This window comes from Esox lucius, chromosome 20 (genome assembly GCF_011004845.1).
Source record: "Esox lucius isolate fEsoLuc1 chromosome 20, fEsoLuc1.pri, whole genome shotgun sequence".
NCBI classification, from domain to species: Eukaryota; Metazoa; Chordata; class Actinopteri; order Esociformes; family Esocidae; genus Esox; species Esox lucius.
In genome coordinates this window covers 23,161,131-23,173,603 of record NC_047588.1, presented here as the reverse complement: position 1 = coordinate 23,173,603, position 12,473 = coordinate 23,161,131, and the positions used below count along the sequence as shown (strand labels likewise).

Here is a 12,473-nt window from a genome sequence, read left to right as displayed (position 1 = left end):
TCAAAGAGAAAATAATGATAACCGTATGGTGCGATGTTGGCTGTGTAAGTCACACTGGCTTTTGCTATAGGCGCATCCACTATGTTTGATCAGTTAAAATCAAAGCATACCGGCATGGAGCACCATTTGGGTCTTTGTGTTTCTGTGGAGGTATACAAATTAGCTTATTGGGTGGCACTTTATTTTGAGACTCATAATTTAAATCTGTAGATGTTCTATAGGTAGTTTATTGAATATTTGTTGATAGTATTACTATCTGCTTGGTACGGTTAGGTTTAGAATAAGGGTTAGGATAAAGGTTAAGGTTAGGGTAAGGGTTTGTAGATAGTAAATTAAAATGTTACTGAAAGTCAGTAGATAAACTGTAGAGTTACGGAGGTACTTTTGGTACTCTCAAAATGAAGTGTTACTGCTTATTGTTAATTCAAATTAACTTACTGAGCAGGATTCAAATATAAATTAATGTCACTTAAAAAGATTATGTACATATTATCTTATTAGGTTGTGGTTACACTGTAAGTGATTTACTGTAATGCGGGTATAGATATTTCTTGTACATTGTTTCTGGATTCAAACAGTGTTCTCTACAAAATATATATATATACCACTGTTCAAAAGTTTTGGGTCACTTATAAATGTCCTTGTTTTCCATGAAAACACACATGAAATTAGTATGAATAGGACATTTAGCAAAACCAATAGGAAATAAATAGAAATACAGATTTTGAATTCAAATAATTGTGTCCTACAAACTTTGCTTTTCAATTTGAATCATCCATTTGTAGCAATTACAGCCTTGTAGACCTTTGGCATTCTAGTTGTGAATTTGTTGAGGTAATCAGAGATTTCACCCATGCTTCCTGAAGCACCTCCCACAAGTTGGATAGGCTTGATGGACACTTCTTATGCACCATACGGTCAAGCTGTCCCACAACATGCTTGAGATCCGGTGACTGCTGGCCACTCCATTACAGACAGAATACTAGCTGACTGCTTCTTCCCTAAATAGTTATTGCATAGTTTGGAACTGTGCTTTGGGTCATTGTCCTATTGTTTTAAGCAAATGAATTACTTAAAAATCATACAATGTGCTTTTCTGGATTTTTGTTTTAGATTCCATCACTCACAGTTGAAGAGTACCTATGATCAAAATTAGAGACTTCTACATGCTTTCTATGTGGGAAAACCTGCAAAATAGGCAGTGTATCAAATACTTGTTCTCCCCACTGTATGAGGCATATGTTTCTCAAACTAGACACTGTATTTGTCCTCTTGCTCAGTTGTGCCCCAGGGCCTTTCGCTCCTCTTTCTATTCTGGTTAGAGACAGTTTGTCTGTTCTGTGAAGGGAGTACACGTTATTGTACGAGATCTTACGTTTTTTGGCAATTTCTTGCATGGAATAGCCTTCATTTCTCATAACAAGAATAGACTGATGCGTTTCTGAAGAAAGTTGTTTATTTATGGCCATTTTGCGTTTGTAATCGAACCCACAATTGCCAATGCTCTAGATACTCCACGTCTGAAGACGTCCAGTTTTATTGATTCTTTAATCTTCTTTAAACAGATTTCAGCTGTGCTAACATAATTGCAAAAGGGTTTTCTAATGATTAATTATCCTTTTTTAATAATCAACTTGGATTAGCTAACACAACATGTCACTGGAACACAGGAATGATGGTTGCTGATAATGGACCGCTGTACGCTTATATAGAAATTCCATGAAAAATATGCCGTTTCTAGTTACAATAGTCCTTTACAACATTAACAATGTCTACACTGTATTTCTGATCTATTTAATGTTATTTTAATGGACAGAAAGTTTGTTTTTCTTTTGCAAACTTCTCAGTGACTGGAAATGTCTAAGTGACCGCACACTTTTGAATGGTAGTGTACATATCTCAATACCCGTAATGTATACAAGAATTTTTGTTGGCTGCCTTTTTTGGACCCGGTATATTCAAATGTCACAAGAAGATTAAGAATTAGCTGTTATATCTATGTTAGCTTTTGCTAGGGGCAACAGGGCTAGGTTGTCACCTTGTTTGTTAGCTTCTTTATCTATTTTCATGAACTGAAATGTAATTACAACAGAACTAGTTCTATGGATTACTAAATAATGTCTAAGAAAAAAGTTACATTGTTTTCAGGTTGGTTCTACAAAGGAATGAATGCTTTGATGTGTGATGCTCTGAGAAGACAAATTCAATTGTAGTGGTGAATTGCCTGTACTTCACCATAGTCGGTGTCACAGCATACGCTTGTGCCAAATAGAAAGGTTTTTTCTCTAGCATTCTTCTAGTACTCAGATATTCTGACATGCATTTAACTTATGTACTTAAAATAGTATTTGAACATTATTTCAAATAGTAGGCAATTTATAGGGAAGTATTTGTATATACATTCATGACTGTAATACTTGATTTAGAGAACATTATTTCCAAAAACTTAATTTGAACCCTAGTTTTCACTCTATCCTAGTAACATATCTGGTAATGACCATCTCTAATGTTTCTTTGTATTTTCTCCCAGAGTCCATATTCAGGAGTAGCTGTGAGATGGTCTCTAAATCAACAAATGAGAAGCTCAAACAAGGCATTGCTGTACGATTTCATGGAGAAGAAGGAATGGTGGGTATTTTCTGTCTGACCTGGGTTAAAAAAATGTCTTTCAAGTTCCTTAGTTTCATGACTTTTGTTTGAACTTTCCTAGCAAAATTGCAAAGACATTAAGACACCATCTCCGATCGACCAATGCTGAGTCCTAACAACACTTTAATGAATGCCCTATTAATGCAGTAAATAGGAAATCGAGTCGCATTTAAGCCCATGCTTAGTGCTAGCAGTTGACCTTAAATTCACCTGTAACCTTTGTTTTCCAGGGCCAGGGTGTAGTAAGGGAGTGGTTTGATGTCCTTTCTAATGAGATCATCAATGCAGACTATGGCCTCTTCACTCAGTCAGCTGATGGTGAGACACCTTGCTATTGAATGTTTTATTGGTTGCGTCAGAATGATGGTAGTTGTCTTGGGTGCATCGAAATGTTTTTGTTTGGCTCAAAAAATAATCTTGTGTATATATAAAAAAAGAATATATATATATATATATATATATATATATATATATATATATATATATATATATATATATATATATTCACACAAGTAGACATCAACAGACACTGGTATCTTCCCTAGTGATCCTCTGCCAGGCCTGTACTGCATCTTTAGTTCCTTTTGCCTTTAGTCATCTGTTCATGCACAATTGGATTTATATCTGGTGGGACAAGAACTTTCCACTTTTTATGACCATAGCATACGTGTAGGTTTAACTTGCTGATGAGGCAGGACAAAGATGCAGGGGGAACAGAGGACTTTAATAACAGAACAAGACTCTGTGGAATGAAATACAAATAATGACCAACAAGACACATGAAGTAAGGAGGCAGTGACGCAGACAGTGGGGGACATCTGTGAATGTTGTCCGGGGCCCAGGCCTGGGGACCCAATTGATTGGCTTAAATATAATTATTAATAAGTCAATGTTAGTATTCAGTACTATCGAGAATGTAAACAGTTATTAAACAGAAGAATTGCATTCATGAAGGTATTCATGTTTTTTACTCTTTGCTGTTTTTTTGGACAGCATTATGATTAAACCCTTTTCTGCAGAAATGGTTTGTTCTACCAACAGCCAATCAATGATACCCTAACACCTACAGCCAATCAGAGTGATACCCTAACACCAACAGCCAATGTCATTTTGCCATGTCATTTTATCTTTTTTGGAGCATGCCGCTACTTCCCAGCCAATCCCGTTCCAGACAATCGCCTTCTGCGAGGCAGGCTTTCCTCCTTGGCTTGTTTTGTAAACTCACATTTTACCTGGATGATAATAATTCATTTTTCATTTTTTTATTCGGAACTTGATCCTCTATCAGGCATTTTTGCGGAACTGCTTTCTGACCGGTGAGGAAAATGCCGTAATAGTTTTTTACTGAAAAAATCTGCTTACTTTTTTTCCAATTTTAACCAATACATTTGTCTAACTACAGTACTGTAGCTCTCTGGCTTTGCCAAAATGCAACCAAAACTAGGAGCACAGAAATGGAAGGACAAATCTAAAAGAGAATGTCTAAATTTGTGTTGCAGTTAAGTAATGGCTGATTGGGACTGAGTAGGTTATGAATTGAAAAGATGTGACATAATTAATAACCTGTGTTGAAAACAAATGGATATGAATGGGGCCTAGTTATGAATTAAAACATTAAACAAAACATTTACGACCTATTGTTTGGACAGTAAAATAATTACTATTAATACATTTCTTTGGCCTGTGGTTTGGGTCCTAAATGTGAAATTATGTCCCGGGGTCTGTCATTCCTGTCGGCGTTGCTGTAAGGAGGAACTCAAATAGGGACAGTGACCAGGAACACGTGAGGGCGATAACGACAATAATCAGGTGTCCATGCTTCAAGTGAGGTGGAGATGCCATTTGATCTCTGCAGTGCCAGGACGTCGCAGTAGGTATATGTACAAAATGATTAATTCGGAGAGACAATTAGGAGTAAGTCCCTGTAAAGAATTGTAGGTTAACAGTAAAATATTGAAATCAGCACTAGCCTAGCCTAGCAGGCTGACAGTCCAGTACTATAATAAATGTGACGTTTTTGTGGGAGATTTAGTCAACATTTTAGCTTCAATTTGTGTAGTATCTTACCCGGTATCCAGAGAAAAAAGCATAGCAATAATCTAATCTTAAAGATAACATTTTGGCCATGTTTGTCAAAACAGAGCTCAAGCTCCAGAGTAATAATATTCTTCATAGTTCTTTTGGAGATGACTGTACAACCGTCAAGGTTAATTGTCAGATCCAACAGCAGATCACTTACTTTGGACCTTAAAAAAAAAAAAAAATCCTAGTTGAAAGTGAAAATTATCTTTTGTCATCCACTTCTACATGTGAGACACTCTTCCAAGGTAGGCAGTTGTAGGGCTTCGTCATATTTCATTGAAATTACTGTATTATAGTCAGCATAGGCAGGAAGGTACAGGAAGTAGCTCTAGTAAATTAGTTGAAATAGGGTCTAGTTAACAGCTGGTAGGTTTTGAGGTTGTTACCAATTTAAGTGAATGTGTTGATGGACACCGGATGAATAAGTGTCGTCATTGATCTGAAATCCTAGCCGTACTGTACAATCTGTTTGAAAACAACTGAGTTTCTGATGAATATGCCTATGTAGGGAGGAGTTGGTAATTTTCTTTAATGGTCATGATCTGAGCAGATGTAAGATCTTTTAAATATGCATCCTGAAATCTCTCCATAACTGCTTTTTTCCCTTTAAAATCCTATATTGTCTTATTGTCTTTATTATGTTTTACCCATACTTGACACTTACATTTTTCCTTATTTGTTTGTGTGGACCGTGTATTTTTACTGTAATTTAGAGTGTAGTTGATATTGTTCTTTCTTACCTTGTGTCATGATCCAAATATTTTGGACCTGAGGTAACTGTATGTCTTTATTGCTTTTGTAGAATGTTTGCACCTCTTTTGCATCATGATCCAAATATGTATTCAGGATAGGCTGGTGAAGAAGATCAAAGATAGACTGGTATATGTTTGTGCCTGTCAATGTCTGTGTTTGCATGTGTGTTTTGTGGGTATGTTTGCTCACATCTTTGTCTGTGTGTGCATTTTACAGGTACGACATTCCAGCCCAACAGTAACTCATCAGTAAACCCTGACCATCTCAACTACTTCCAGTTTACGGGTCAGATCCTAGGTTTGGCTCTGTACCACAGACAGCTGGTTAACATCTACTTCACCCGGTCCTTCTACAAACACATACTGGGTAAAAGGCACACACAATCTAACTCTGACGAAAGCTGTGGCATGTGTGCGGGCAAACTAAGTAAATTAGAAAAATCTAATGTAAATCAACTGACTTTGTTTAGAGAATCTTAAATTAAAGATTCACAGCCATTCAGATTGTTGTTGGTAGCATATATGACTTGGCGTTAAACATTATGATGCATTTCTTTTTTACCTGGAATGCATAATGCTTTTTTATAGTAGGGATTCAGGTCGTGAGAGGTCAATCTATGAGACAATCTACGAGATCTGGCTACTTAAAAAATTTCGCCAATTCTTTATTTGTTCTGTGCTTTAATTTCAGATTACATTAGGACATTGAACAGTGTGAATTTCAATAAAACTGGAAACATTTTTGACTGTTAATGTAGTTTTTTTTCCAAATATCTTCAATTTACCTGTTTTTGTCAACCAATTAGACTTGCAGGCATTGGCGTACCACAGTTTCGATGGACTTCCCCTGCAATAAATTTAAAAACTACGCAGAACCTCTTTGACATGCGCAAGCAGTTTAGATACAATAATTGAATAACATGTAGCTACATTTATTATGCAGCGCTTGCATGCCTCACGACCAGCCTGGTCTGCATATAAGGAATGTCAATGAACTGTCAAGGTGTGTCCTTTGCTTGAACAGGCTGTTACATTCGTAGCTTTGTATTGTTATAAAGTTGTGTGTTATTACAATGTTGTTACAGGTGTATTACAGTTTGTGTACCCATGTGTCCAGGCATCCCGGTGAACTACCAGGATGTGTCGTCCATTGATCCAGAGTATGCCAAGAACCTGCAGTGGATCCTTGACAACGACATCAGCGACCTGGGGCTGGAGCTAACTTTCTCAGTGGAAACCGATGTGTTTGGTGCCATGGAGGAGGTGCCACTCAAACCTGCCGGGACAAGCATTATCGTCACCCAGGACAACAAGGTGAGCCAGCTAATCACAGAAGGAACTGTCCTACACCTTGTGTTTTTAGGCCTTAATATGAACTGGGAAATAAGCTGATAAGCAAGTTTTGTAGGGACATGGAACATGCCCCTTGGATTCTCTAAACATTTATGACCTTATATGGTTCATATTTTACATGTACAGGGCTTGCCTGTGCTATTGGAATTTGAGAGTGTAGTACCACATCTGACTTACAGATTCTAATGTTGTGCAAAGTTGAAAAAAAACCAAGCAACAACAATATAAACCTCTATTTCTCTTTTCTCTCCCCACTTTCTAAAACTCTCCTGTCTATATCCACGCACTACCCCCCATGTTGTCTATTTCTCTCTCAGGCAGAGTATGTCCAGTTGGTAACAGAGTTGAGGATGACTCGAGCCATCCAACCGCAAATAAATGCCTTCCTGCACGGGTTCCACACCTTCATCCCACCTTCCCTCATTCAGCTCTTTGACGAATATGAATTGGTTAGTTTACGCTCTTCACTCCTGTCTTATACTTTTCTAATCCTTTCTGCTCTTTACACTCCTCAACTTTCATTTCCTCCCTTCTCCTTTTCTATATCTGCCCTCACCCCACACTTGCTCGTTTCCTTTGTCTTTTCCTCTCATCCCTGCTCTCGCCTGCTTGCCTAGCAGGCTCTCATGTCTGATGCGGGGATTGATTGGCAATGTCTGGCTCGGAGGTGTCAGCGGGATGCTTGGGTCACCTTGGGGGCCCTTTACTTCCTCTTGCTGGGATTGGATTTGTTTCTCTCTCTCTGTCTCTGTGTGTGTGCGTGTGTATGTGTAAAATCCATGTCCTCCTGTCCATGGATCGATAGGGTGCCATTTTGAACGTTTGCGCAGGTACATGCCTGCTTGGTCAGGTCACTCGCTAACAGCGCTTTAACTGTAGAGGACAGCTTAACCAGTCAGCAATTTTTAGTACACCGTTGTTAATTTTTCAACTTTATTTTGAAGCAAATTGGAATTTAGTTATTTACTTGTATACATGTTCTGGTTTCTCTCTCCTCTGTCTGCATCTCTGTCCGCCAATATATGCATGTGTGTGCTCTTAGGAGCTGTTGCTGTCTGGGATGCCAGAGATCGATGTGCAGGACTGGCACAGAAACACAGAATACACCAGTGGCTATGACCTGGAGGAACCTGTCATTCAGGTGGGTTTGCACCAACCTGGGAGGATCGTTTTTGTAACCACCTAATCATAGACCTCTATCAAATGGTTAGCTGGTCTTACTGAAAATACCACCAACCAGGCTGCATTGGTGGTTTAAAGCTTATTCTTTTGTCTAATTGTTGTATGTCAGGGGTTTTCATTTGGTTTAATGTGAACACTGTCTTGTAGTGGTTCTGGAAGGTGGTGGAAAGCCTTACCCAAGAGGAGAGGGTTCTACTGTTGCAATTTGTCACTGGGAGGTAAGTTGCTGCAGGATACAAAGTTTCCTACCGTGCATTCGTGCCAAGGGAATCCCTCATTATGTCATGGTACAATGTAATCAGTGATCAGTCACTGACTCACTCCTGTTGTGTCTAATTCCCATCTCATGTCCCTGTCAGCTCTAGGGTGCCTCATGGTGGATTTGCCTTTCTGATGGGAGGTAGTGGCTTACAGAAGTTCACAATTGCTTCTGTGCCATATACACTAAATCTACTGCCTACCTCCAGCACCTGGTAAAGACCACACACGCAAAAACGTTATTACTATCTGGTGAGAGACAGAAGCATGTTGATAGAAAATGCTCTAGAGGGCAGTGTGGTGCCTCAGACGCCTCTATTTTGTGTGTGTGTGTTTGTGTGTGTGTGTGGGTGGGTGTCTGTGGTACTCAGTGTTACTCTAGTCTACTGGTATGGAAGGTACTAGTGAGAGGGAAGGAATAACAGAAAGGTTACATGCTGGATAGACAAAACGACAGGTCATTCTCATTAATGTAGATCTTTACTTTGGGTGTAGAGACCTAATGAAATGCCATCAATCTGCTGTGAACCACAGGAAACTACATCCTTTCCCTTTCTTCTCCACAGCATCAACATGTTGAAGCTCCCAGAATACCCCAGCCAAGAGATCCTGCGGGATCGACTCCTGGTTGCACTGCATTGTGGGAGCTATGGGTACACCATGGCATGACATTGGCTGCTGATGCTGCTTGTAAGCAGAACTCCTCGGGTCCTTGTGCACAAGTGTTTCTGTGTGCATTTGTATGTGTGCTCGTACACTTACATGTGCGTGCATGTGGGTCTGCATGGACAAGAATCCGCATAGAAAATCCATGCAACACACTCAAATTCCCACCTCTCTTACCTATTGATGTGACATTTAATTTTTTCTGGGTACATTTCATTTTACAGACAGCGCTAGATATGTTTTTTTTTTTTTATAAGATAAACAAGCATGGAGTTAGTGCAACCCAGTTGAAAGCAATGTAAATTTGATACACCTTATTCCTCTCTGAACTGCCAAACATGTTACCATGGTCACAACAACTCTACCCAGACTTTTTATCTAAAGGCTGTCCATGTGGCGTCATTTCTTCCACATAAAGCTGGTCGGCAGTGCTATGAATTAGTATGCGGATGGGGGGGGTTTCTTCTCCACATCTTTCTCTACATGGCAATATGGAATAATGTGTTTTGTTTGTTTTTCAGAAATGAGGGAGCAAGGGTACTTAACCATTTTGTTATGGGAGCAAAAACTTTGAAAAAGGTTTGTCCATCTGTAGGACAGACATTTTGTACATGGGATTACTTTCCCTGAAACCGGTATGTAAAAATATTCCACAAACACCGTAATCATTTTTTTAAACATTTGTATGTGGCCGAGGCTGGTCTAGGCAGTTGGTGCACATGAACTGCTGCAGCATGGGTTCCATTTCAGTTCACTGCTTTTGGCAAAGTATCATTTCCAATGAGTCTGTGAAATAAAGCATGAAAATGCCCAAAACGATATAATTTCAACTGTTTTATAATATAAACATTTAGCTAATACACATTTAAAGATTTTGGGGCAATTTTGTGAATCAACAGTAATTTTGTGGATTTACTTGATAAAGGAAAAAAAATATGAAATCCAAGTCATAACACAGATGATCAACATCAAACTAATTAATTCCTACTTTTCTGTGTATAACATAGCATCATATTCTGTGTTTATTTACATGAAAGACAAATGTAATGCATCGCATATCTCAGTTGGCCAACCTGAAAAAGTTTGTGCCTGCTTTTTTTTACGCAAATCAAAATTTTCTATGCATTCCATATCTCATTTAACCTGCTTTTGTGAATATGTCTGAAGAGAGTCAGAACAGCACGTGTTTGGGGAGATTAAACTAATAAAATATATTTTCAAAAATATCTTTCAGTTTATCAAAAAACCCTGTACTGTACCCATGCAACAAAATTTGGATTTTTTTGTGACTGAAGTCAGTGAAGGAAATATCTTCTCTAATTTGTAAAACCAGAATATTTTGAAAGCAGTTTTTTTTTCAGTTAAATGTTTAACCCCTTCCTTATATTTTCAAATGAAGTCTATTAATTTATAAATGTCACTCAAAAACAAAAAACTGCTACCAATTTTCGCATAAACCTTTCTCACCAGATATGTGTTGGCTTTATTTTGGCAGCAGTAGCGGAGAAAAGCTATTACCAGTAAATCATTAGGTAAAAGTAGATTATGCTTAGCAAAATATTAAACAAACAATTCTGCTAGTTAGATGTTGAGTGCATAACATTCATGGTAGCCATTGCAGCATCCAGGTTTTTTTTTTTAAAGTCACAGCTGAGTTTAGCGGACAGCATGGTCTGGTTTAGGCCATTCAGGCAGTGGAATGCAGTCCAAAAATCTCATCTGTGGTGATAGTCAGGCAGATCGGATCTATCACCACACTCTTACTAGCTGTAAATGGTATGTTGGGTGATGTTGATTCACAACACTTATTGGGAAGGAGATTCTCACACTGGAGAACATTGAACATGGTATTTTTAAACTATATTGTGGCTTACGAAAGTTGCGTAACTTTGTGAGATTCTGCAGTTTAATGTCCATCTGTAGTGTTGGAGTATGTTAGTCTGTCATGTCTATTTCTCTGGTGGTAGTGATCTGTCGTAGTCATTCCTTTGTACGGTATTTGACAGTCCATATCTCTCATAATGTGCACTTATTTGCACTATAAAGGAATGTAGTTCCATTTGGGAAGCAATCTCTCTATACCCGTGTGTATACCTCCCTGCTCAGTCAATTTAATGCTGAAAAGAGGCAATACAGTATCTAAAACAAAGTGACAAAGGTTTGGTCACCAGTGCCAAAAAGTCTGCACTTTTATTTATTTTCCTACACAAACATGCTGGATTTTTTTAACAGAATCTCATCATGACTTGCATTATCATGAATGTAGGTAACAAATGTTTTATTCTTGATTTAAGTGACTACTTATGTAAAATGATCTGGTAATGTAAATACTTGTTTATATTCCTATAATTTATCAGTATTGTTTTGAATGTATCACTTATTTTGCATTTGTAATCAGATTATGTTGATGTTTATTGTATACAGAGCCTTTATAGATATTTCTGCAAATGACTCAAAACATTAAAATATGTATTTTACCAGAAATATAATACATTGTTTAAACATTGAAATTTACACACACGTGTACACAAGTTTTTTTTTATCCTTGTGTTGTGGGGACCCTAACCTGGGAAATCCATGTTAAAAATCTCGTATTCTCTAAACCTATTCCATAATACTAAATCCTAAAAGTTTCCTGGTGGGGACCAACCACAAAAATGTATAGGGACAGATTTGTAAGGTTTTATTCTCTTTGTGGGGACATCTGTTCCCCCACATGTACATACAGAATTGGATCACACTTGCATTTGCATACAAACTGATAGAGACTGTGGGAGAGAAGTGAGCATTTTGATAGTTTTTGCGATTGAGCGCATGCGGGTAAGGGTTTTGCGTACGGGTTAAAATGCATTTGTATTTGAATATCTGCAATGTGAAAAAAAAATTATATTGATGCACCGATACATTGACCATAAATTTTACCAATTATTTCAGAATGATTGTTTTCCTATTACTAGGCCTTCAGTATTGTATACTTTAAAAAATGTTTGCATCACGTGTGTCATATTGATATTATTTTGCCTCTTGCAGTTATGTTGATGATACACCTAATACTCTATTTACTAGATATATATATCCAGACATTGTGTAATGTGTAATTACGAAAAGATAATGTGTATTTATTTTCATCTAATGTATACATTTTCCATTTATTAACATTAATTTTTTATTATTGTTATTGCAATGAGAAGAGACATTTTTAATGATTTAATTTCTTTAAAATAGAGGAATTATCAGAAGCAACATTTTTATTTAACTTACACTACATGTCAGAAGCAACATTTACACAAATTTACACACATGTTGAATAAAAAAAAAAAAGAAATTCAGATACACTGCGCTAAAAGTTCAGCAAAATGTTTCAATTAAATTCTGTGAATACAGTATATTATAGGTATATTTACTATCAGTTTATTACTCCCTGCAGAGCCATGGTCCTGTAGTAACACTCCAAACTACATTCACATATGCAGCTCACTGCTAAAGACCAGGGTTCAGATCCAATCTATACCCTTTACAAATATTTCCTCT

At 37.5% G+C, this 12,473-nt stretch overlaps 1 protein-coding gene across 3 annotated transcripts in view; it reads left to right on the top strand.

Moving 5' to 3' along the window:
* Positions 1 to 11,956, top strand: part of hace1 (HECT domain and ankyrin repeat containing E3 ubiquitin protein ligase 1) — a 35,869-nt gene extending 23,913 nt beyond the window's left edge. For 2 of the 3 annotated variants that reach the window (XM_010898996.4, XM_020041413.2), the window contains exons 16-24: positions 2,531 to 2,628; positions 2,880 to 2,967; positions 5,701 to 5,850; positions 6,601 to 6,797; positions 7,154 to 7,285; positions 7,879 to 7,977; positions 8,166 to 8,236; positions 8,378 to 8,491; positions 8,843 to 11,955. In XM_010898996.4, the coding sequence (XP_010897298.2) occupies positions 2,531 to 2,628; positions 2,880 to 2,967; positions 5,701 to 5,850; positions 6,601 to 6,797; positions 7,154 to 7,285; positions 7,879 to 7,977; positions 8,166 to 8,236; positions 8,378 to 8,491; positions 8,843 to 8,945 (1,052 nt within the window). In that variant the 3' untranslated portion in view covers positions 8,946 to 11,955. Of the gene's footprint in view, positions 1 to 2,530; positions 2,629 to 2,879; positions 2,968 to 5,700; positions 5,851 to 6,600; positions 6,798 to 7,153; positions 7,286 to 7,878; positions 7,978 to 8,165; positions 8,237 to 8,377; positions 8,492 to 8,842 lie in introns of all 3 variants that reach the window. The other variant, XM_020041412.2, reaches the window with a different exon arrangement.
* The last annotated feature ends 517 nt before the right edge of the window (positions 11,957 to 12,473 follow it).